The 26,544-nt window shown below is 34.7% G+C and overlaps 1 protein-coding gene across 2 annotated transcripts in view; it reads right to left on the bottom strand.

Annotated features, from left to right (window-relative positions):
- LOC149796012 (uncharacterized) overlaps positions 1 to 26,544 on the bottom strand; it is a 316,657-nt gene that overhangs the window by 58,468 nt on the left and 231,645 nt on the right. For both annotated transcript variants that reach the window (XM_089965930.1, XM_089965929.1), the window contains exon 2: positions 22,435 to 22,551. In XM_089965930.1, coding sequence (XP_089822056.1) covers positions 22,435 to 22,551 — 117 coding nt within the window. The remainder of the gene's footprint in view (positions 1 to 22,434; positions 22,552 to 26,544) is intronic.

Below are 26,544 nucleotides of genomic sequence, written 5' to 3' on the forward strand. Positions count from 1 at the left end.
GGCCATACCTAAAATTTGCATCAGTTGTTTTTTGTTTACAGGCACGGGAAATTCAGCGATAGCCTTGACTTTAGTATCTATAGGTTTAACTTGTCCATGTCCGAGGATATGTCCTAGAAAAGTTACACTAGCACGGCCGAACTCACTTTTAGATAAATTAAGTGTCAAACATGCATCAGTGAGTCTGTCAAAGAATTTCCGAATTGTTGCTAAATGTTCTTTCCAGGTGTCGTTGTAGATGATGATATCATCAATGTAAGCATCACAATTGTCTAGACCAGAGGAAATCGTATTCATGAGACGTTGAAATGTATTAGACGACCCTCTGATCCCAAACGACATTACTTTATACTGGTAAAGTCCATCTGGAATCACGAATGCCGAAATTTCGTTTGCCCTTTCCTTTAGTGGAATTTGCCAAAATCCTTTCAGGAGGTCAAACTTGGTAACATCTTTGGCATTCCCGATCTTATCAATACAGTCATCGATTATTGGTAATGGAAATGAATCTATTTTTGTCACACTGTTCACCTTCCTATAATTAGTACACATACGGAATGTTTTATCTGGTTTTGGAACAAGTATGCATGGTGAACTCCAATCTCTTTTAATGGGCTCTATAAAATCATTCTCCATCAAATATTAAAATTCTTTTTTCAAGTGTTCCTGTTTGAGAGGTTCATCCTGTAGTGGTGTTATTTCACAGGTTTAGAATTTACAGTTTCAACGTCATGGAAAATTATGTTGGTTCTTGTAGAAACATCTGGAAATAAGTGATCATATTCAAATAATAACTGTTTAAGTTCATTTCTTTCTTGATCTTGCACGTGTGAAAGTTTATGGTCCAGATCTTTCATAATTTCTGAATTACAAAGGTTTGTCACTCCAATACCATTAAAATACGATGATATTCCTTCACTTAAATATTTACTGAGTGGAACATGTACAACTAAATTAATTGCATATTTAACATGGCTATATCTTTCGATATACTGGTACTCCTATAATTTTTTTAGATCCCAGGAGCACTAATATTATTTATCTCATTCACTTTTTTTAAACTTGTAAGGGTTGTAATATCTAATCTGAAGATAAATTTGAAGAATGAGCAAGACAGACAGAACTCCATTATTACCAATCTCAAACGTTCTTTCCATTTTAGTTCTGTCAAACCATAATTTCACTTTTGACTTGAATTGCTGAATGCCAAATTCAAGCATACTAGGCTGGAAAGTTAAAGACCTAACATCTGAGCCTTGATCAGACTGGACAGACTTGGGTAGGCCAAATTGAGTAAGAACAACTTTATTAAAGCCGTTACTATTGTTTTAGATTTTATATTCCTCAAATGAATTGCCTCTGGAGACCTTGTTGACGCACACATAATGGTCAACAGGCATTGGTTACCTGGCTTAGTATTAGGTAAGGGACCAACACAGTCTACCATAATTCTACTAGATGGTTCGTGAAAGGCAGGAAATGGTTGTAGATGAACCTTAGGTATTTTCTTATTGGGTTTTCCTTCCATTTGACAGGTATGAGAAGACCCACAGTATTTACTAACATTACATTTGATTTTTGGCCAATATAAGTAAGTTAAGAACTTGTGATAAATTTTATTGATCCCTAAATGACCAGCCAAATGAGTTTCATGGGCCAGACTGGATGCAAGGTTTTGGAACTACAATTTGATAGTTTATTGACCATTCGTTATCAGCAGGTACCTCTGGAGGACTCCATGTTCTCATGCGAATTCCATTTTTAATGAAATAACAGAGAGAAACGTCAGTAGCTTCATTTTCGCTAATGGCTCTTTGCAACAAACAGGAGATCTCATTGTCGTATTCCTGTTGGGCGGCAAGTGATTGTTGTTTATCTACCAGATTAGAATAAAGTGAATGATTTGTTAAAAGATGATCACTCTGATCAATACCTTCTGATTGACCCAAACAAGGAGTGAAACTGACGTTATCAAAAGCCTGACCAATACATGTGTCAGCTAAAGAAATAATTTCCTTATCTACATCATTCTCAAGAGCCTACATTGTCATAGCTCTTGTAACTGCACAAGCTGGGAATAAATCAGGGAATTCTTTTTCATTTGGATCGACTTTCTGATCCAAGCAAGGCTTGCCAGTTATAAGTGGATTAACCACAACCTTGTCTCCAGCTATGTCGATGCCTAGTAATAAACGACTGCCCTCAACGGGTAAATCAGAGACTTTTCCGACTGTCACGGGTCCTGAGACTGTCTGATGACAAATTAACACAATGGAAAGGAACATTAACAAAGCTGCACTATACTCCCTGAATAAGAACACTTTCATTAGAAGAAGACTTTTCAGAAACAGGCAAAGTACCTGACAATAAAAGACTCTGAAAAGCTCCTGTTTCCCTTAAAATATTAATAGGGATAAGAATGGCCGAATCACCCACGAGTGATATAGAACCCTTCGATATTAACGGTTAATATTTCTCCATAATAAAATGAGACTGGGGTTTGTTAGACCCAATAAATGTATTGCTCTCAATACATGACCGTGACCTTGACCTCTTAGAAATAAGAGCATTTGGAATAGGTCTGTCTTTATTCTGATGCCTATTTTTCAATTTGTAGCAATCAGAAAAACGTGTCCTTTTCTGCAATAGGTACACGTAGGACCTGACAAGGATCTTGAATCAAGCTTATCAGCAGCTTGATTTTTAAAATTTGTGCCAGTTTTTGAGTTTTAGAATGGTTTGTATTAGAATTAGATAATTTTATGCCGGAAGACTATTGGGTAGAAGTATTATTTACAAAAGGAACTTTATGAGTTAAAGAATACTCAGCAGAAGCATGAGCAGCATTTTCCACAGTTTTAATTTGATGCTCATTAAGATAAGACTTAACGTCGCTATGGACACAGTTTTTGAACTCTTCAAGTAACATAAGTTGTATGAGACTTTCATAATCTTGTTCAACTTTCTTGGCTAATCACCAGTCTATCAAATAACTGTTCCTTTTCTCTAGCAAATTCTACATGACTTTGTCCAGCTTCTTTTTTTATAGTGTCTGAAGTTTTGCTGATAGGCTTCAGGGACTAACTCAAAACCCCTTAAGATGTATAGTCACCACTTGGTTGAACTGACAGCGAACGGTAAATATCACTAGCTTTACCAGTGAGTACACATTGTAATAATTGCGTCCAATGCTTTCTAGGCCATTTCAAAAATTTTAGTAACTTTTTCAAAAAAATATTTGTCCACTTCTTTTTCTCTGAAAGGGGGCAGTAATCTAATATTCTTTGCTAGATCAAAACTTAAATTTGGATTTGAAATATGAATGTGCGTTTCACTTGTCAGTTCCATTTCTTTCATTTTACATTGATATTCCCTCTCTTGCTTCTCTTTCTCCAACTGTAAATGCATTTGCTCTTTCTGTAACTGTATTTGCATCCGTTTTTCTTTCTCTCTTTGCTATCTCTCTTTCTCCTCTTTCTCAAACTATAATTCTATTTGTTATTTTCTTTCTCCAATTTCATTTGTTCTTTTTCTTTTTCCAATAGCAATAACATTTGCATTTGTTTTTTCTTCTTTATCTTTCTGAAGTTCCAGCTTCTTCCACTCTAATTACATCTTGTATTTTATTTCTAATTTCTTCATTTTTATGTCAGAGTCTGATACAGACTTACTGATCGAAACTAAACCAATTTTATCCTAGACATTCTTTTCTTCCAAATACTGATGCAAAATATTTATTTCTTGTTTCGCTAAGGAAGCTTTTACCTCAAAAATATCGTATCATCTGGCAAGTTGAATCAATTGATCTTTTCGGAAAAGATCTAAGAGTTTCTGGATAGGATTTGAAAGAATGATTTCTGCTTTCGATGACATTTTAGAAAAAGCTTGCCGATCTCACTTTGATCTAAAATAGTAGGGTAATTCAAATTCAAAAAACCAAGTTTTCTGAAATATTCTATCCAAAATTCAAAATAATCCTTAGGACGAGCTCCCAATTAATATGTTAAGTGTTTAGGCTCGAATAAACAATAACACAAGAAAGAGTGAAAACAACAACCTTTGAAAAATATAACAAATAATGTATTTCCCTGGAAAAATTCTGTAAAAATGAAAATATATGAACTTACGGTTTCCAGAATCAAATCCAAAAATAATCCAATAATTAATCCACGAATACAATTTTTGAAGTCCTAATAATGAAATGTTTTAATGATTTCAAGTTCAAGTCCGACGAAGAGAATCCAAGATGGATGTCGATGACGTATTCTGTAACTTGTACTGTGTTGAAGTCTACAGTTCCTTGTAGAAACACTATAATTAATCATCCGGTCTTGGACATCCAAATGACATTTTAAAGAAATGTCCTTGTTCAAGAATTCTGTAAGAATACAATATTTCCAGAGAAACGAATTAATCTTTTAGAGTCCAAATAATCTTTAGAAAAATTAAATAACTCAAAACTCAAAAATTCAATACTGGTCACAACAGAAGGAAACAACTTGACATCAAGTGTTTAAAAGCCCGGACTCACCCCCCCCCCCCATCTCTCTTTCTCTCTCTCAACATCACTATAAATACCAAGTATTTCGCAATTTCGGGAATGCCTAATTGCGAAATAGAGGATCACGTGATCATGTTTGCATATATAAAAAACCACGTAACCCCTTATGTCCTTGATAATAACCAATAATTTTACTCCGAGAATAAAAGTTATTTACTTGACCCTCAATCAAGGCCAGGAATAAGTCAAAAATAGAAACGAGTGTCTCTATTATTAGGTATTTACGGAAAGATTCAGGTCAAACTAAATTTCTGGAAAATATCAAATTCCTAGCAAACAAAATTACATTATAATGACATGTAAAGAAAATAACAATATTCCAAAACCCACAAACAATCAAATCAAACACAAATTTAGTCAAATATAAATTAAATCAAATATATGTAACAATATTAATCTTCACAATAAACACTGAACATAACAATACTACTGATTCCACTTTGTAACTTAAGTTAGAATTAATACTTTAAACATAATCAACCTAAATAAAAAAATTATGACAGTATTTGAGAACCACGATGAAGGTTAACCTAACGAAAATTTCCTTCAAACAGTGAACTAAATTCATTTCCATGAATTTCTAAAGTAAAAATCAAGGCTGTATCTGGCACCCACACTGCATTAAACATGTCTACAATTAATAATTATTTTAATATATAACTTACAATGACGGACGAATCTTAGCAATGTATTTTTTGCTTACAAAATCAATATCACTAGTCAGGTAGGCCTTTTTAATTTATAATCATGAACAAAATAAATTAAACACACAATTCAAATTCAGTACCAAACAATATGTCAGATTGATTGAAAACAAGGCTGTATTTACTGTATTTAGTGATTTAATTATATATATATATATATATATATATATATATATATATATATATATATATATATATATATATATATATATATATATATATATATATATATATATATGGGGTATGGGTGGGGGTGTAAACCCATCGTCATACTAAAAGTCTTGCCACTTCTTCCTGCTCTTTAAGTTAGACCTTCCGCCTTTCTATCATATAATTAAATGTTCCATATCCACCAGTACCTGAGAGTAATGTGAGCAACATAAGATTCTCTCTATTTCTTTCCATATATCTGTTATTTGTCTGTCTGTTGCTCGTCATCTGTTCTTGCTTTTCGAAAACTGAACCTCCGTGAACTTACATATGATTGATGGAAAATATTTTTTCAGGAAAAAAAACAAGAATTATCAATATATATCTGCAAGGACAAACGACTATAAACGACCGTCAATAGCCGTACATAATATAATGAAATTGTTCTTCATAACGTCACTAGCTATGCGAAATATATCGTATATGTGCTTCATGACGTCATTATCCATACAAAATGTATCATACATGTGATTTATAACGTTATTATCCATACAAAATGTATCCTACCGCATCTTCACAACGTCATTATCCATACAAAATGTATCGTACATGTGTGTCATAACGTCATTATCCATACAAAACGTATCGTACGTGTACTTCATAACGTCATTGTCCATACAAAATGTATCATACATGTGCTTTATAACGTTATTATCCATACAAAATGTATCCTATACATCTTCACAACATCATTAGCCATAAAAAATGTATCGTACATGTGTTTCATGACGTCATTATGCATACAAAATATATCATACATGTGCTTTATAACGTCATTATCCATGCAAAATGTATCCTATAGCATCTTCACAACATCATTAGCCATAAAAAATGTATCGTACATGTGTGTCATAACGTCATTATCCATACAAAACGTATCGTACGTGTGCTTCATGACGTCACTATCCATACAAAATGTATCGTACGTGTGCTCATAATGTCACTATCCATACAAATGTAAGATACATGTGTTTCAGAACGTCACTAGCCATACAAAATATATCTTACACGTGCTTCAGAACGTCACCAGCCATACAAAATATATCGTACATGTGCTTAAGAACATCGCTAGCCATACAAAATGTATCCAACATGCGCTTCACAATGTCATTATCCATACAAAATGTATCCTACATGTGCTTCATAGCGTCATTATCCATACAAAATGTATTGTACGTGTGCTTCATAACGTCACTATCCATACAAAATGTATCGTACGTGTGCCTCATAATGTTACTATCCATACAAAATGTAAGGTACATGTGTTTCAGAACGTTACTAGCCATACAAAATGTATCGTATATGTGCTTCATTGGCCGAGTGGTCCAAAGCGCTCACCGTTAGGGATCACTGCCATCTCACCTCTGTTTGCGTGGGTTCGAGTCTCGGGTTCGGCAAACGTGGGTATGTGAGAAAGCTTGCCAGTAGCTTCTCGTAGGTTGGTGGTTCTTTCAGGGATTTTCCCCGGTTCTGCCTCCACCATTAATACTGGCCGCCATGTATTGCCTATCTTATACTGAAAAATGGCGTTAAACCCAACAACAACAACAACAACTACAGCTACATGTGCTTCAGAACATCACACCCATATAAACTATATCGTACATGTGTTTCATTACGTCACTATTCATGCAAAATATATCTTATACGTGCTTCAGAACATACCTGCCATACCAAATATATCGCACATGTTTGTCATTACGTAAAAAGCCATACATAATATGCCGTACATGTTTCATTGTGTCGCTTGCAATACAAAATGAATTGTAGATTTGTTCCATTACGAAATTAGTCTTCAGAACGGCACGATCAAACCGAATATATCGTACATGTATTGTTTTACATTGCTATCTTTACAAAATATATCGTTCATGGGCTTCAGAACAGCACTATCAAAACAAATATATCGTACATGTACTTCATTACGTCACTATCTACAAAAGCTATATCGTACATGTTCTTTAGAACATCATTACTCATACAAAATATATGGTATATTTGTTTTAGAGCGTCACTAGCAATGCACAATATATCATATATATGCATACGAACGTCACCAGCCATGAATTATAATGTACCCGGCACGTATTGTAATGCATTTCGAGTGTGCGCACTTGGTTATAGCGCCACGTTTTTAAAAAATTCTTAGATATTTCTGATTACTTTTTGATTATTGGAACTCGGTCCAGCGGAAATATTCCTCAGCCCGAACTAATTACCCATTTACTAGGAGGTAACGTGTTAGTGAGTTTCCATGATGCCATGTGTTACCTTTGATGAATTCAGGTCAGAGCGCATGAGTGTCCCTGTCGTTCCATAGTCCCTGTTGAAATATAGTGGTGTACATTGGTTGTGTGACTGCAGGTGCAGTATTTATGGTTGGAGACTGGTAAATTACACAATGAAATAAGCAAGAAGAAACTGTTCTGTAGTCAGCAAATACCGTTTAAGTCGCCATGGTGGCAAATTTGATGCAATTTTACAGACGAAATGTGGCTCGAAACCATGATTTGACTGTTCTAAGGTAGCGTAGTAAAACTAGTTCCCTTTGTCAGGGGAAGTTGTATATTTTTACGGCGTGAAACGCTGAGGGTACGGAATGTTGATGAAAATAAACCATGCCGATGTGCGGTTAATATACAGTTGGAAAGTTGTGAAATATGTGGTCTTATATTGATTAGAGCACAATTAATTTATAGAATGGACACGTTGGGTTTTCTAATTTACAACAGAAGTTGTATGGAAATTTGGAAATTTGGAGAAAACGTAGGACTTCTAGCGGAATCGCGCCAGGGTTTCACACCACTCGGTCAAGCAGATACAACCTGGTGTTTTTACACTGTATTATTACGTCATCAGCCATACGAATTATATCGTACATATGTTTCATTACGTCACTAATCAAACCATATGCATTGAACGTGTTATCCAGTGAAGCACTAACCACACAAACTATATTGTGCGCATGCTTCGGAAAGTCAATAACTGTACAAAATATATCGTATATAATCTTCCGAACGTCAAATAACCAAATACAATATGACGTACTTCTACTTCAGAATGTACCTAGTCATAGAAAATGTCTTATGTGCGTTTCGTTTCGTAGCTAGCTTTGCATATTTAGCGTATACGTATTTCATGACGTCACTAGCCATACAAAATGTATACATGTGCTTCAGAATGTTACTAGTACATGTACTTCAAAACGTCACAAGCTACGCAAAATATATCGTACAAGTGCTTCCATACGTCAATAGCCTTAAAAAAAAATATATCGTGCATGTGCATCAGAATAGAGAAGTTTAGCCGATTTCACAAGAAGTTATGGATAACACTTCACGTACTTTATCGCATTCTCCGTCAGAGTGTTCGTTATTTACAAACTAAATGTAGAATGCGAGTAGGTCTTTCTCATTTCGTTTTAATAGGATGATGAATTCAAAAGTAAACATTCGTGCTAGCTTGAGATCAAATAGTAAGAAGGTTCTGCTTTCGAATCGTTTTAAACATATTCTCAATAATCTCCACTCCTTTCCCCTAATGAGCTTTACGACTAAACTGTTTTTGGCAGATCTCCAATTTTTGATCAATTTACCAGAAATATGTTACACGCTATGCGCTTTCTCTCGTAAAAGCTTTTTTTTCTAGCAAGCTTTGATTGAAGACAGCGCTTCATTAAGTATGCTATGCCGTTACTTGCATCATAGACAGATTCCCGGAAACAATTTCCCTGGATTTATATGCCAAGTTTTGGTGAGTAGAGAAGTCTCTCTCAGAGTAATCTGTAATTATAAAATGTTCCATCAATCGGAAAAGGGTAGTGTATCTTATGCCACAGATCTTTGTGAAATATTATACTTTTTCGTTTCTGTTTTCATATAATATTTTGTAGAAAGAGACAGACATACAGAGAGAGAGAGAGAGAGAGAGAGAGAGAGAGAGAGAGAGAGAGAGGAAGATAGAACTAAACGTATCACCATGCCATGTCACTTCCTCATCAATTTCTCAATGTGCAGCCAATTCACCGTTTTAGACATTTAAAAATTTAAAGTCCAATGTTATGTCTGAATTTGGTATTATAAAAGAAATAATGACGTTGTATTCATTAAACAGACACATATGACTTATAACATGCAACATAATTTTCTTTGTTTTTGTAAAAAAATAAAAGACAGACCAGAGTACTCATAAAATGATGGCATTGAACTAAAAATTACATCCTCATATTTACCCACGAGTGCCATATGGATTGATTTTTAAGTTTGCCGTTTAATTCTGCGAAATAAAAAAGAGATTTATTAACATAATTTTGGTGACATAAAATCAAAACTGACCCATCACAATCGGGATTAGCTGCCACACTGTAAAATTTTTGTGAACGTTTTAAAATATCTTTCATGCTATACACGGATTTAATATCCAGATTTGGCAACTTCATTTCGATTCAAGAATGATTTAAAGTGCTTTGCTCTTCGACAAACGAGATAAATTAAAGACAAAAAGAAGCCATAGTTCTATCAAGACGTATTCAGCATTTACGTAAGGGCCTAAGACGATTACTTCATAATATTTTGAAATTCAGTCACAAGAAAATTGTTAAGTGACAAATTATATTTTCAGTATCTTGTAAATTATCGGAGATGTGTGGAGTCGCAAAAGAAATTACTACGACAACAATTGATTGGCAATATTTACAACAGTTTCTCCACAACATCATGGCCTTAGATCGAATACTTTGTAAACATTTTGATGAAGAATTTGTAACGGTGTTACATATTGCAGTAAGTTGCACATTTGATAAAAATATTGCTACTGCTTGCAAGGTGACATATTGTGTATTTGAATAAATACTAGTAAATACAACAAATGCAATATTGTTTTAAAATGTACGAAAAACTTGAACCCATCCTCATCCCTTTGACTGAATTTTATTAGCTTTTTTCAAAGACGGCAAATGATTTTAATTAAGCTCTTGAACAACAAGGCCTTATGTCTTACGAAGATCAAGTAAAATCAACAAGATAAAACGATTGCAAGAGAAATTTAACTATCGAAAGAAATAAGCAAACTCCCAATTCAAATTATACACACTGTCGCTTTTTTTCTTCTTTAATGGGTTCTACTTTGTCCAAAGAAGAAAACGCATTAAGTTAGATTCAGCTACAAACGTTATATGGCCCGGGGGATGGAGTGGAGAGAAGAAGTTATACTTCTGGGCGATAAACTGAAGAAACAGATCTCAAAGGAAAGTATCTGGTTTGTAAGGAGTACAAGGATGGCCATAAAAAGATATACGGCAAATCTTTTATATGAAAGACCAAGATAAAGATATTCCGGGTGATAACTAAACGATCTATAGCTATTTCTCAAGCGGCACCGATCAGATTATTGCTTAAATGTCATAAGACTGTTAGTCCTTTTGCAAATAGCTTCTTGGACATTCGCATCCCGAAGATTTATTGTCGAAACTACATTTTATCTGAGGGAGCCGCGGTGCCTCAGTGGTTATCCTTCAGGACTCACGAACGAAAGGGTGCGAATCTGAATCTAACCTTCGAGCCATCCTAGGTACCATTGTGTATCACTGGGAAAGGTATTTTGCCCAAATGGCCTCAGCACTAAATCACTAACTTGTGTTCATTAGCCGTAAAGCAACTATTCGGCCCTAAATATTTAAAACCAAGAAATATCTCATTTCAACCGGGCGGCACGTGGAGCTTTCGTGTTTAGCCATAGTTGATGTACTGAAGCAAGATGCTGGACAGGAAGTGGCAAATTTTATTAATACTATACCCATTTTAACGTCATCAAAACTGCTTCTGGTCCATCGAGTCTCGATCAGAACAGATACCTTAAAATACCCAGAGCAACATAACGCACACCAGGAAACACAGTCTGCTTCTTGTAATAGATTGATACAACTGGATATTTGATCATATGTTGTCAATCACCATCAGCTGGATTCTGTCTTAAGAATATTAGACTTTACCTAAATGCATTATACAAGGTATATATATATATATATATATATATATATATATATATATATATATATATATATATATATATATATATATATATATATATATATATATATATATATAATTCACCATTCAGATCATTAGCAATACAATGCGTAACGAATAACGTATATTGCCCTATCTGTACTACAGATTTTACAAATAGCAGCAGAAAGGACAATTTGATTTTTGCTTGTTTAAAGTTTGCGGGTTTATGGATCTAGCAAAGACTATTAATATTAATCAGTTCACCGCGCTAAATACATGCCTGACATTATCAGTCATGCCTGCACGGTACGGTTAGGTAAGTAAACTTAAGAATTCGACTTATTAACGGTAATGATATTGCAAATCTACAGTTGTAATGAAGTCTTTTAATTCGACTTATTAGCGGTAATGATGTTGCAAATCTACAATTGTAAAGAAGCCTTTGAGTTCGACTTATTTGCTGTAATGATGTTGCAAATCTACAATTGTAATGAAGCAACAAAAATTTAAAGTCTCGTCAAATTATATTTTCCTGGCAAACTGTTCTGCAGATGAAATAAGTCTATGACTGCATTAGATTATGCAAATGCTAAAATTCCATGAATTTGTTCTTAAGCAGGAGGGCGAACTCTTCTGAAACATACAGCAAAAGAAAACTTGCATCAGCATGAGTTGAGCTAGGTTTTATCAGTGTGTATATCGTTACCATCATCTGATGCAGGCAATATTAATCGACCCATTGAAGTCTGCTTTAATCATATTTGTATTTTTCCATGTGGAAGCATCATTCAACCACATTTTCAATTTTTTCTTTGTTTAATGAGGTTTAATGAGGTTCGTATGAAATTTAACCTTGAGACTTTGACATTAAGCCCTCGAGACTTTGACATTAAGCCCTCGAGACTTGGACATTAAGCTCTCTTAAAACAGCAAATAACTCGTCATGAGTAGTAAGGGCAAATAGATTAAACTTTGTGTACTGATATTGAGATTTGTTTAAATAGATACAGATTTATATATAAGGATTAAATGAGAATTTTGGATAAACCATATTTGGAAAAAAGATTTTTTAACATTAATCTTTCAAGAAATATTTCTTAAATTCCTTCTTCTCACATTGCAATGCATCTTTTAATACGAAATACAACGGAAACTATTTTGACTTCTCGAAATTGCTTTGTATATTTTAATACGAAATAAAACGGTAACGATTTTGACTTCTCGAAATTGCTTTGTCAAACACATAACTCCACAGAGCTGCAAAAGAATATTACCAAAGATACCAATATATATATATATATATATATATATATATATATATATATATATATATATATATATATATATATATATATATATATATATATATATATATATATATATATATATTGTTGTTGTTGTTGTAGGGTTTAACGCCATTTTTCAGCACACGATAGGCGATACATGGCGGCCAGTATTAATGGTGGAGGAAGAACCCGGGAAAACCCCGGAAAGAACCGCCGACCCACGAGAAGCTACTGGGAAGCTTTCTCACATACCCACATTGGTTGAATCCGAGACTCGAACCCACGTAGACAGAGATGAGATGGCAGTGATCCGTAATATGTGCGTATGTGTGTATCTGTGTGTGTGTGTGTGTGTGTGTGTGTGTTTGTATGTCGCGTTCAATGAATCCAAGTGATTCGTAATGAATACGAGAATCTGGGAAAAGTGTGCGAGACTGATGGTTGCCGATAGGTGTCCATCGTTGTCTTATTTGGATTTGTGTTGTGGAGGGGTATTCTGTTTATATTTGTCTGTTTTTGTTTGTTTTGTTTTTAGATTTGCGGACTGCAATATTTTCGACCAGAGTAAATGAAACAAACTTTTAGTTATTACTGTGAGTATTTACGGAGTCTAGGCTCCGCCAGAGTCATCTGGCTGTCAGAACATTCAATAGAATATGTGTTAGACCTTAGTATACTTGAACAATGGACACTGCATCACTTGTACCGTTGTTATCGAGCTGTCTTGTTCATCTCACGAATGCATGGTGCATGCACACAACCGTATCTTTCTTTAAAATAAACTAGGCCTAAATAAAATATTTAAATTAAGGTATTCTGTTGACCAGTCAGCAAGTTGACCACTTTGATAAATCTCATTGACCAAAGTAGTATGCTGACCGATCAATAAGTTTACCACTTTGGTAAACCTGCTTTGACCCTTTTCAGTCATTTGTATAAACCTCTGTAGGCATGTCGATTTAATAAACAGTAGATATTTCTGAAAACGAGATCTTGCACTTACTCTCGATCCTGGACCATGCTAGTTTAAAGCTTGAATGTGCCTCTTCACAGGTCAGTGATGTGTAGTCTAACAACACTGTCAAATTGCTCATAATATCATACAGTCTAATAGCTCACATTCCATCTTCACACGTCAGGTATCTTTATTTACATTTTGCTATCTCTCTCAGACTTTAAGGTCTCTGCGCCCTTCTTGAGTATTACTCGAGGTTTTTTTCCCCAATGCGGCTTCAAGTGAGCACAGCAGAAACTATAGCTTGTAACTAATTTGAACTGATACGAACACCAATGCTACATCATCGTAATTACAAATAAATATATATACACCTTATATATTCGCTGATAAAAAGGGTCCAACTAAAAACTACACAGACCCAGCTCTGACGTAGCATAATGCATTGGCACATCTGTGTCTGTGCAGTTTGTTAGGAATCATCAGTAGAACAAGCAAAATAGGCCCTGATTTATTGGATGATTATGCTACGGCAGAGCAGGATCTTTGTTGTCTGCAGTTTAACTCGACGTAGAAGCGAGCATATACTGTTATCAACAGATGTCGAAAACAAACAATTTAAGTTTAGTTTCTAAACTTCCTTAGAAAATGACAAAGTTGAAAATATTTCAGAACTATTATGAAACAACCCATGGATGATTTTGCACCATAAGGTTCGTCTGTTTAAACCATATCAGTCAACCATGTGATGGACGCGTAACCTCATCTTTACTAACTCATGTTTGGGGTGGGGGTGGGGGGGTAATTCAAAGCATAATCTAACTAATTTGGACTTGGCCAATTTTCGATTATGTTTTTAAAAAAGAAAATGAAAATTAAATTGCTCATTCGAGTGGCAGTCGATTAACTATTTATTCACATTTGGAATTACAATAACGTAATCTATGCAATATTTAAAGTCCGAATCAATTACAATCTATAGTTTATGCGGTCCTCGTGTGAAGTCATATTTCCCAATACATAGAGTAATAACCAAGAAGGGCAGAGAGCTAATACGTCACAGTACAAACATATACGATATATCACTGCAATTTTGATATACATACTTTTTCGTTGTTGTGCGGTCTGTAATCTCACTTTACAGAGTTGAATAAATGTTTGATGAATGAAAATAGGTCCTCATCAACCACTCTTTGAATAACCCAATATTCTTTCATTCCATGTGAAAACAACAGATTTTTAGCATGATTTGCCCAACATTCACGGTGTTCACCTCAAGACAAATGCAGACTATAGCTCTGTAGTGGGAATATTTAATCAGTCATCTTTAGTAATTTGAACCAGTACTTATGAATCGTGCAGTTCCCTACTACTTGGACTGGGATTCTAGCTAATTCATTGAAGATAAAAACGTTTGATGTGCATTTAGCATAAGCCGATAAATCAGCCCTTTACCAGTGATGATGTTGATTTTCGGATGAGTGGCTGATATCACCTATTTAATAAAAGCTGCAATTATCTGCATCCTATAAACATCAGTGTACATTTTATACACCTACCGGTATTTCTCGTGGCTGTGCAGCTACAGTCGGCTGAAGGGTTCTTTTGGTGACATGTACATTATATTCCGGAGCAAGTCATATGTTTGGTGACTTGTGTGTCATGTGTGTCGACAAGGAACTCCCATAAATTACCAGTGGCTGTATTCCATTGTTCGTGTCATAATTATCCTGTATATAAACACGGACATTTGTCTTTCTGTGTGTGCCGGCAGCCAAACAAGAGGCCGCGAGTTGGAAACGTGCTCTTGATGCAGTTATTAATTCAGCATTACAGTTGTATTATTGGGAGATTTTAATTAAAATATTCTTTCTCAAATTCAGAAAGCAACAATCTTTAATATCATAAGTAATTTAATTTACCAAATCTTATCAGTAAATGAACCAGATTGACACACATCTGTTCAGCATTACTAGATCCAATATTTGTTATTAAAATTATCAAAGCCTCGAAGTAAATACAAATGCCGTCCATCGATGTATTAGTGACCATACGATAACTTTGTGTTTTGTGTATTATGCGGAAACTTAATAGAATTTTGAAATGGAATGCTCGAAATTATAAGACTGAAGACCTGAATGAATGTACTGATAAAAACTAACTGAGATGAATTATTTGCTCTCTGTTCGAGTGCTAATGACTGTGTCAAAAGTTTCATCTATTCTTAATATTGATCGCAGGTAAGGCTAATGCAAGGTTCTTGATAAGATCAAAGGACAAAATATGGTATGATTCGGATATCAGAATTATAGGTAGAACACTGGATAGATTGCATGAAAGGGCTACTTCTGCCAGTAGTTTTCAGGTCGAAATAACTACAACAAATTAAAAAGAAAGCTTAATATTGAAAAGGAGAAAAATAACGAAAATTCTAAATTTTGTAAACTCCTATTTCTGTCTATATCGATTCTATATCGATAATCGATGCTCAAAAGCAGACCGATAAGCAACTCTACTATGTTAACTTTATAAGTCTAGCGTTGCCGACGCCATTGGTTATAAAATGTCGAAACCAGTTTCGCAAATCATTGCCTAGATATCTGCTTTACATTTGCAAAAGATCTCACAAGGAGACAGCCTCGCCGAGGCCATGGAGATTAGCTGATGTTGTATCAAAAAAGTCTTTAAAAGTGGTGACAAAAGTCTGCTATGCAACTAAATACCTATGTCACACATAAACGTCAAGGAAAAGTATAAAAATGGATTTTGTATACATATGTTTGTAACGTCTTTGACGCAAATAATCTTTATGTAAGTATTTATCTTTCTTCTTACCGTTTTTCTCAACCGTGCGTCTTTTGATTGTGATTTACTATATTCTTTGTCTAGCCAGAGAAAGAGAGGAAGATAGTTGTATGGTTTATAATTATATTAAGTCGGTTTGGTAAATTGTCTATGAAAGCTCTATTTAAAATATTTGATACTAAATTTACGCCAATATATAAATATATAGGTCTTTTTTTAAATGTTATTGGTATTACCAAATGTAGTCTGATAAATCAACCCCCAAATCTGTGTTGATACTGACTGATGATACGTGGGTCTGATAGGACCTCTTCATTAAAATGTGCAATTTTGCTCCATGAAAATCTGTCCGGAACAAACCTGCGTACGCTTTAGACACATACCGGTAATTGGTAACAGCTATACCAAGCGCGAAACTAAAAATGGCCACAGGACAGATGGTTATGAAAAATCGTGTATTTAAAATATTTTACATTTAAATCATAATAATTTCACATAACATAGTAATAGTGGCATGTTTATAAATCATATCATTTTTTGTGAGGTTATGCAAGAAACGAGAAAAGAAAGAAAAATATATAAAGAGAATATGTCGTCTGCCTAACGCAGTTATTAAATAATCAACACTAAATTGATAGTTTCTGTTAATAGTACCGTGTCCAATGATTCCTGCTTGCACAGCTCCGTTATTCGTTCAATATTGTAAATATCGTATCTAGTTATATGACCTACACGAGCTGGGGTGCGTTTTGGTGTTGTTGCCATAAATGTATACAGGTGTGTTGGTAACTTTAATTATGATCAAAGGAAACAGACACGTGTTTTAAATTCAGCTGACAAAAAATTATCAAAAATGTGAGTGATCATCTAGGGTTGGTCATTTTGCCGATCGCAAGCACTTAAACGCATTCCGGCATGTTGACGGCATATGCTGGCTTCTCCAACCACATACAATTTAAGGCAACGCATTCCGTTAATGTTTGGAGCATTGTTTTCTATAGAAATGAAGACAAATTATAATCGAGGTCATCAATAATGAGTAATATCTTACACATCAGTAATGCTCTTTGGCATGTCTCTAAATCGGTGCATTTAAGTGATACAATATTTGTCTGTGGGTGTGGCTGCATATTTGTCTCACCTTATACTTAGTTAATACTATCACTATATATATCTGATCGAAGTAGGAGTTTACTATTGCGTTAGTCATCATTTATGTATTAAGACGTCTTGAGACTAATTGTGACTTTTGATATTAATAAAACTAAGTGTTGTTTCATTTACTAATTAAATGCATACATCAGAAAACAAGTATGGAATATATAATTGTTGCCAATAAGACTCATCAATAGGAAAACATAAGCAGTTATGAAGTCAATCAATAACGCGTACCGATGATATTAATGAAGGATTATAACACTTTGCTTGAAAGTTATGCAAATAGTCCCAAGAGTTTCCTTTTGTCTGCTGCAAATACGAAGATCATTTTAACATATAGTTCCCAAGAAAATGATGTCATTTTGCAAATTGTTACCTTCAGAGGATCATTTCATTGTTATTGACCTCATAGGATATCGTTGTCAAGTTTACATCAGAATGTACTGATGATATTACGAACGTTCATTTTATTGCAAAAGAGAGAGAGAGAGAGAGAGAGAGAGAGAGAGAGAGAGAGAGAGAGCAAATAATATAAAAATAAAATTGCTTCTTGTAGACAAACAACACCGAAATTTGAAGATGGTGGTGGTGGTGGTGGAGGAAATGGGGGAGTTATACCAAGATGAATAAAATTAGCTAATCCATTACATGTAGTTACTTAATATTGTATTCTGGTGTCATGAACGGAAAATTGTACAACGCATAATTCATTTTCAAATTCAGATAGCTGCCTATTTACTTGACGTTTTGAAAGTGTGTAATCGCAAAGATTATTTATTTTCATTGTATTTAATATTTTTTAAAGAAGACAAGTGATTATTTATTAATAAAGATGGCCACATGTAAAGGGTGGAATATCTTCAAAACCAATGAATCGCAAGGTTGTTTTTATTATTACTACGATGATTAATTCTAGACGCATCAGTTCTACAATTGTAGTCGATATACAAAGATTTACGAGCATGCGTCATTTGGAGTGATGTTTTTCACCAGTTTGAGTGAAAACATATGGTGCACATTATCAGTTACATTATTCGAAATGTCAATTATCGACGGGAAAACAAAAACTTATTTAAAATAAAGAAGTTGAAGACATCTTTCTATCCTGATATTATCGGCATTGCTACATACACCATGATTTCTTTCTTCTGTCAATTACTGAAATCTTGGCAGGTTCTCGTGACATCAGAGGAATCTGTTTCATATCAATAAGTGGAAATTTTGTCAGGTCAGACTATTAAACCGTCACCTTAAATCAATCGTCCAATTAAAATCGAAGTATTACACGACATCTTTCTCCTAATTAGTTCCAAACCTTCAACGGTCTTGACAGAAATTCGTTTTCAATCACGAATTGTTCCCATTTCTTCTTCCAATCTTATACTTCATATATTTTGATAAACTCCAGAGCTTTAACAAGGTATGCCGGTGTTAGCGTGAAATATTGATTTTTTTATGTTAATTAACTAAACCATACATACATATTAGCTTCAAATGCTGATTTCCAGTGCTAATTTCAGTTGATATATTGTTAAGCGGTGACAAGACTTTGCTGCAGTAGACTAATTCGATTAATTTTCTTGACTGATATGAATTTCCTCTACCTGGATAATTAAAAGGAATTCAGCACATCTATATATTTATTCTTTCTTTTTCATCTCACTCGTTGATTAATCGACTTATTTTCCTTTTTGACTTTTAAAGAGTCATTTTACGTTCATGTATCAGGTTGTTGTTGTTTATGTTGTTGTGTGGGGTTTAACGCCATTTTCAGCACAAGATAGGCTATACATGGCGGCCAGTATTAATGGCGGAGGAAGAACCCGGGAAAACCCTGTAAAGAACCACCGACCCACGAGAAGCTAAGCTTTCTCACGTACCCACATAGGCCGAACCCGAGAATCGAACCCACGCAGAGAGGTGAGATGGCAGTGATCCGTAACGGTGCGCGCTTTAGACCACTCGGACACTCGGGGCCCCCGCACCAGGTTGTACTATAAGGTATATGATCATACGAGTAAAAGCCGTTGCTTCCAAAAGGTCCAGAGACACTCGTAACATTTATACTTTGGTGGAATATTTTTTTTTTTGTTGTTGTAGGGTTTAACGCCATTTTTCAGCACACGATAGGCTATACATGGCGGCCAGTATTAATGGTGGAGGAAGAACCCGGGAAAACCCCGGAAAGAACCACCGACCCACGAGAAGCTACTGGCAAGCTTTCTCACATACCCACATTAGCCGAATCCGAGACTCTAACCCACGCAGACAGAGGTGAGATGGCAGTGATCCGTAACGGAGAGCGCTTTAGACCACTCGGCCGACCTGAACTAGATATATTATATATTAAATCTGGGAATATATCTGAACATAAGATCTATTGATCATAAAGTGAATAAATGATGTTATTTATTATAAAGATAACGGTTGGTCTTTCTCCAGGGATATTATGCACAATCAAAGTCTGTATTGTTAATCAAATATATCTCAAGAATACAGAAGCAAAAATAAGCTTGCAGAAGTAGCTTGAAAAGAAAACCCCAAACCCCGTTGGTTCCATAGGCATAGTGAAACGTACCCCCCATCTCTAGTCTAAACCCATGCTAAGAGAAGAAGAAAAAAAAAACAAAGAAAAAAGAACATAACAAATAGAAAAGAACATTCGTGTACACCCTAAACAAATCACAAGAACAACCCGGTATATATTTATAGAGTGAATTAATATAAGGCAGTGGCTCCATCTCAGTTACATTCTGTTAGAATCAGGCATTGTTCACCGGCTGGAAAGTAATTCTAATCATTTTTCAGATTTCGCAGGAAGAAATATGGAACTTGATTTAACCTACGGCACGCGAGGAAATACATAAAAGAAACTGTTAAAATTGGAAATTATTGAACAAATCCATCATGTCTTTAAAAAAAGGGGCTTTAATAAAATAAGTCCCGACGTTTGTTCAGATGTTAGGTTATGTGTCATTAATTCCATGCAAAAGAATTAAGTCAGAGCGAAGGAAATGTAAAGAAAGATGACGAATACGCCAGAATAAATATGATTTTTACTTTTGTAGAAAAAAGATAATATTTACTATATATGTTAGAATAAAATCGAAATTTAAGAGTGAAGTTCGGCCTTTAGACTTGTTATTATTATATTACTCCTCACTAAATGATCAAATTCGAAGTTAGTGTGTTACTTTTCAAATGTTTTGCTAATCGCATAGTCAAAATAATTGTAACAGGATCTTGCCACGCACCATTTGGCTTTCGCCAGGTAGATCTAGACGAACTGATTTAACTTCTTTACTCTTCTGCTGACATTCACTTGTACATCTGGCTGGTAATAATGGCCGATGTGTATATGTTTTCATACGAAGCTACAGTCTTCTGATGTCTTGTATATCTTTGTATATAGTACGTGTTCTAATTGGATATTAAACGAAAAAATAGTGATACATAAGATATTTTTTTTAGTTTACATGTAGCAGAAAGGTTCTTCTTCATATATAATTTGCATATTATTTAGGGCATACCAGTCTATTTAAGATCCTGTAAATGTCAGTGACAGGAAAAAATAAATAAATAGAGTTTAAGAAATAAATACACTAAAAAGTTAGCATTTATATGTTATTAATTTTTTTATTATACCTAGTAGGAATACGAACTACGAGATAAACCGCATTTTATAACCAGGATACAGAAAACAGACTGAGCAAGGACATGCCGCGTCATTACAGTGGTTAATTTGTCCCATCATTCGTTGTTGTTGTAGTTATTGTTGTTGTAGGGTTTAACGCCATTTTTCAGCACACGATAGGCTATACATGGCGGCCAGTATTAATGGTGGAGGAAGAAACCGGAAAATCCCAGGAAAGTACCACCGACCCTCAAGAAGCTACTGGCAAGCTTTCTCACATACCCACATTGGCCGAATCTGAGACTCGAACCTACGCAGACAGAGGTGAGATAGCAGTGATCCGTAACGGAGAGCGCTTTAGACCACTCGGCCACTCGGGGCCCCCGCATCATTCGTGCTTCACGGCACGCACTAATATATAAACAATATTGCACAACACTAATGTCGTTGTTCCATATATACATATTTTCTCTCTCATATGTCGATCAGACCAACATCAGTACAATTCAATCAAATTCTTATTCTGATAAGCATGTATATGTTTATAGAGTACATACAAGATGTATTGCTTGGTTTTCAAATGTTGTACTACGGCATTAAGGACAAACTCGGAAACGGTCATCAACACAATCAGAAATTAAACGGGGATAGACTAATGCAAACAGTATTAAACATAGCACTGTAATAAAAAATTCTCTTATGGTAAACATTTCACTAACAAATTTAGCTAATAAAAATATTATTTTTTTAATATTATTAAAAGTTAACATCTGAATGCACTTTTACGCGGATGGATAAGAGACGGCTCATATCAGACCAAAACAAGAAGTGCATGATACAAAAATGCATCACACTATGAAAATCGCAAGCATTCTGTTCTAGCAAAGTTAACAAATCAAGGGCATATTTATCTTTAACTGATGGAACTATGATTCTGATATATTGTTTCTAAATTTCTGCCTTTAAAATCGGCAAATCAATGGCATAATTCTATATAATTGATGAAACCACGGTTCTGAGATGTTTACAAATGTGATAAACTAAATGATCTTGACAAAGTAAGGAAGGATCATTATAGTACACAATGACAACTACGACGACGAAGATACTCACCTCGCTAAGTGGAGTTCTCTCACCATGAAGTTTGTCCGAGTCTCCAGAGCTGTATCGGAATGCTCGTCTGCTTTTTATATCCTTTAGCACTTTCAGCATAATTAGCTTATTCTTTGCCTACAAAAGATAAAGAAACAAGCATGCAAAGAGTTGTCCGCTTAATTGATGGAGATATCTGCGTATTAAAAGAGATTTGCATTTGTTTTGACTTCACAGCAAATATCAGCAAAACGCTGAAATCACATAATGTCTATTTTTACGTCATCAATCACTGAACCTGTTAATACGTTTTGGAGAAATGCCACTTTTTCTGATTAAAACATACGGAGTTGAAATTCAGTGAGGCCTTACATAGTGAAACGAGGCGCAAAATCTCCGTTCATTAACATTGACTCTAAACCACATTTACGATTACGAAAAAGTATGTATGTTAATAGAGTAATGGAGAACATACCACACACACACACACACACACACACACACACACACACACACACATATATATATATATATATATATATATATATATATATATATATATATATATATATATATATATATATATATATTGCAAATTCACAATCTGCCATGAGCTATTAATTTTCGTAGATTTCGTTTTGTTAGAAGATACGAATTTGAAGACCTAATGAACTATCAACATTTTACGAAACCAAAAAGACTCCTACCTCAAATTAACGAATTTCAGCAGAAAGTAAAATTTTAATTTTTTCTGGGCACCACGACCCAAGATACCAGGAAAATACATGTCTGTAAAAATAAACGAATTCAAATTATCATGGAATACGCATCATTTTAGAAAGAAAAAGAAAAAAAAAGAAAGAAAAAAAAAAACATTTGTGCTTCTGTTCCAAAATTGTTTTTAAATAGATGCATTCCTCCCTAAATTTATATATAATTCACGTACCATTCAGCTATCTGTTGTGAAGTTGACCTTGACTCTTTAGTTGTAAAATCCTAACGCTGACCTAGTTCCTGACCTTGATTTAGAAATTAGTGAGAGAAGTAAACAACTTTTTATTTTTATCTTATTCTTAGAATAAAATGATTGGTTTTTGTCAAGGTCATACTGAGGCTACGTGTTTTTAGACGTAAATACTTCTCTAAAGTTCTAAAATCTTATTATGCATATTGAGCAGTAAAGTCTTACTTTATTATTGTCAATGGCATGTACAAAGCAAACCCCGAGAAAGTCCACCGGAGCCATGTATGGTAAGTATATACTTACACTCACACACACATGCAGAAATTCTTTTTGCAATTTCCTCAAATTGAGGGGCCCCGAGTGGCCGAGTGGTCTAAAGCGCTCTCCGTTACAGATCACTCACATCTCACCTCTGTCTGCGTGGGTTCGAGTCTCGGATTCAGCCTATGTGGGTATGTGAGAAAGCTTGCCAGTAGCTTCTCGTGGGTCGGTGGTTCTTTCCGGGGTTTTCCCGGGTTCTTCCTCCACCACTAATACTGGCCGCCATGTATAGCCTATCGTGTGCTGAAAAATGGCGTTAAACCCTAAAACAACAACAACAACAACAACAAATTGATTTTTTTTAATCCTTTGCATTTTTTTATTTTTCCTTTTGTATTTTTGTAGTTTACCACCTTTTTGGAGGAATTTAGATGCTCATTTTCAATTTTTCAATTTTCAATTTGCAACGCAAAAATTGCCTTTTTCCATTTTCAACATTTATTTTCATTTTGAAACTATTGGTTTAGAATTTCTATTGTATTATTAGTGTGAGACCTGCTTACTCCAAATCCTTTTCAAGTTGTATAGTGAGCTCTTCTCATACATACATGAGTACAGCTACAGTACAAATGGCTCAAGACGTGCGCCTTATTGGCACACGACTGAAACACTATTTCCAACCAAGAATAGATGGTGGAGAAGGGCAACAGTGCATAGGAGCATACCACCCAGAAGGATGCTAAACTTTAGATTTTGGGAAAGTAGAAAATTATCCTAAGCAAGCTGAGATACTAATAGCACTCAAAGTACTGAGAATCTAGATTAGCGAGATAGAAGGACTCCAAAATGGGGGAATTGGAAAATTTATCCAATATCCCAAAAACTTGAGTACTCCCTTGCTTAAAACAGATAGCATAGACGTTAAGTGGAAAAAATCCACCATTTTGGCCTCGACCTCCCTTATGATAAGTTCACTTCTAATGATTTTTGCTACCATTCCCTTAACGTCTATGCTGTTTTAAGTAAGGGAGTACTCATGTTTTTGGGGTGTAGGATAAATTTCCCATAGTGACTGCATACTGCATATGCAGAAAAAGCCGCAATGCACTCAACAAACCTAGAAATAGAGAATAATGACAGAATGCAGTGCAAAATTGCAACAATAGTAACCCAAATTAGGGAATGTACATCAAATGAACCGGTAGTGAAAGGCTTAAATCAAAAGGAAGCAAAGTCAGGAAAAATAGAGGATATCCCCGCACGAGATATCAGAAACCAACGAACTGGCAAAAGTGAATGAAACCCAAACATCCCCTAAATGGGCAAATATCTTAAGTCCAAATAAAACAGGGAGAGGGACACCCCAGAAACAGAACCTATTCTCACTAGTAGTAGGTTTCAACTATTAACGGAGGAGAATAGTGTAATAACGGGGAAAATGCAGGTAGAAGCGGGACAGTGGACCTGATGGGTGTAAAACCTTCGACATCGACCCATGCGCAGATTACAAGGAAAATAAAGGAAACGAAGGAAATCACTGTCGGCGTCGTCACTAAACGTGGTTGCGCCGAATTTGGAAAATTTGACACCCATGATATAAAAAATTCATATTATCAATACATATTTTCCAGCGACAAGATACAAAAGACATGAATTTATTCAAAATTTAAACAGCTATTTAAATAATGTTACAATGGAAACTTTTATAATGGGGGACGATTTCAACTGGGTAGGGGACAGTATTGACAGGATTGGGGGTTTAGCCACAAATAATCTTAGTTCTAAAGCTTCAATGGAAGATTCATTTTTTTTAAAAAAAAACCTAAAGTAATAGATATATATAGAAGGATGAACTTGCTTTGAATAAATTACACTATGAGTATAAAAATGGGAAAGCAAGTGGGCTGGATACATTTTATATATCCCATTTTGAGGAAGACATCTATAAAGAAGTAGGTATTCAAGATTTAAAATTTCCGACCATAAATTAATAAATTTAGAAGTTTATTTTAAAAAGCAAAACGAAATGGGGAAAACGGCAATGGAAACTAACTAGTAAGGTTCTAGAAGAAGAAGAATTTAAAAAATAAATTGGAAATAAAATAAGAGGTTTCAGAAATTTGTGTAATATAAATATAATTACAGAATGGGATATCCTAAAAATAAATTAAAAATATAGAAATTAGTTTCCCTAGTAAAATAAAAAAAACTACAAAAAATGGAAAAGGATGAAATAAAACAACAATTAAACATATAAAAAAAACCCAACTATATCAGTAGAAACAAAAGAAAATTTCTTTAGGAATAATTAAATAAAATCATAGAGGATGAATAAAATGGAAAGGAACTAAGAGCTGGAAAGCTTAACATTATTTGCAAGAAAGCTGAAGGCCTATTTAAAAGAGAAAAGATGAGGAGGGGGGACAAATTGAAAAACTAAAGGAAAATGATCAGGAATTAACAGGAAAGAAGGACATAATGGAAAACATTAGAGAGTTTTACTTAACATCATATACTTTAAAGAGTATAAATGCAGAAAGTAAGTGGGATTATAGCCAACAGAGTTTTAAAAAATGGCATGAATTATATAATAAACGTTAATCAAACATGCGGGGGGGAAGGATGAAATATCCAAAACAGTATTTTAAACATTAAACTATAGTTGATTTTCTAAATCAAACAGGTCAAAAAGGTGCTATGGTACTTTTTGACCAGGAAAGGCTTTTGATATATTAGAGCACAACTATATCGAGAAAGACTGGAAAAGTTCGTCTTTGAAATTATCTTCCATAATTGGACCAAAATCCTGGACACTAAAATAACTGCACGAGTACAGGTAAATGGTGCGGTCACGGATAAATTCGATATTCAAAGATCGGTGAGGCAAGGGTGCCCACTATCAATGT

This window comes from Sinohyriopsis cumingii, chromosome 7 (assembly GCF_028554795.1).
Source record: "Sinohyriopsis cumingii isolate HCF-2022 chromosome 7, ASM2855479v2, whole genome shotgun sequence".
NCBI classification, from domain to species: domain Eukaryota; kingdom Metazoa; phylum Mollusca; class Bivalvia; order Unionida; family Unionidae; genus Sinohyriopsis; species Sinohyriopsis cumingii.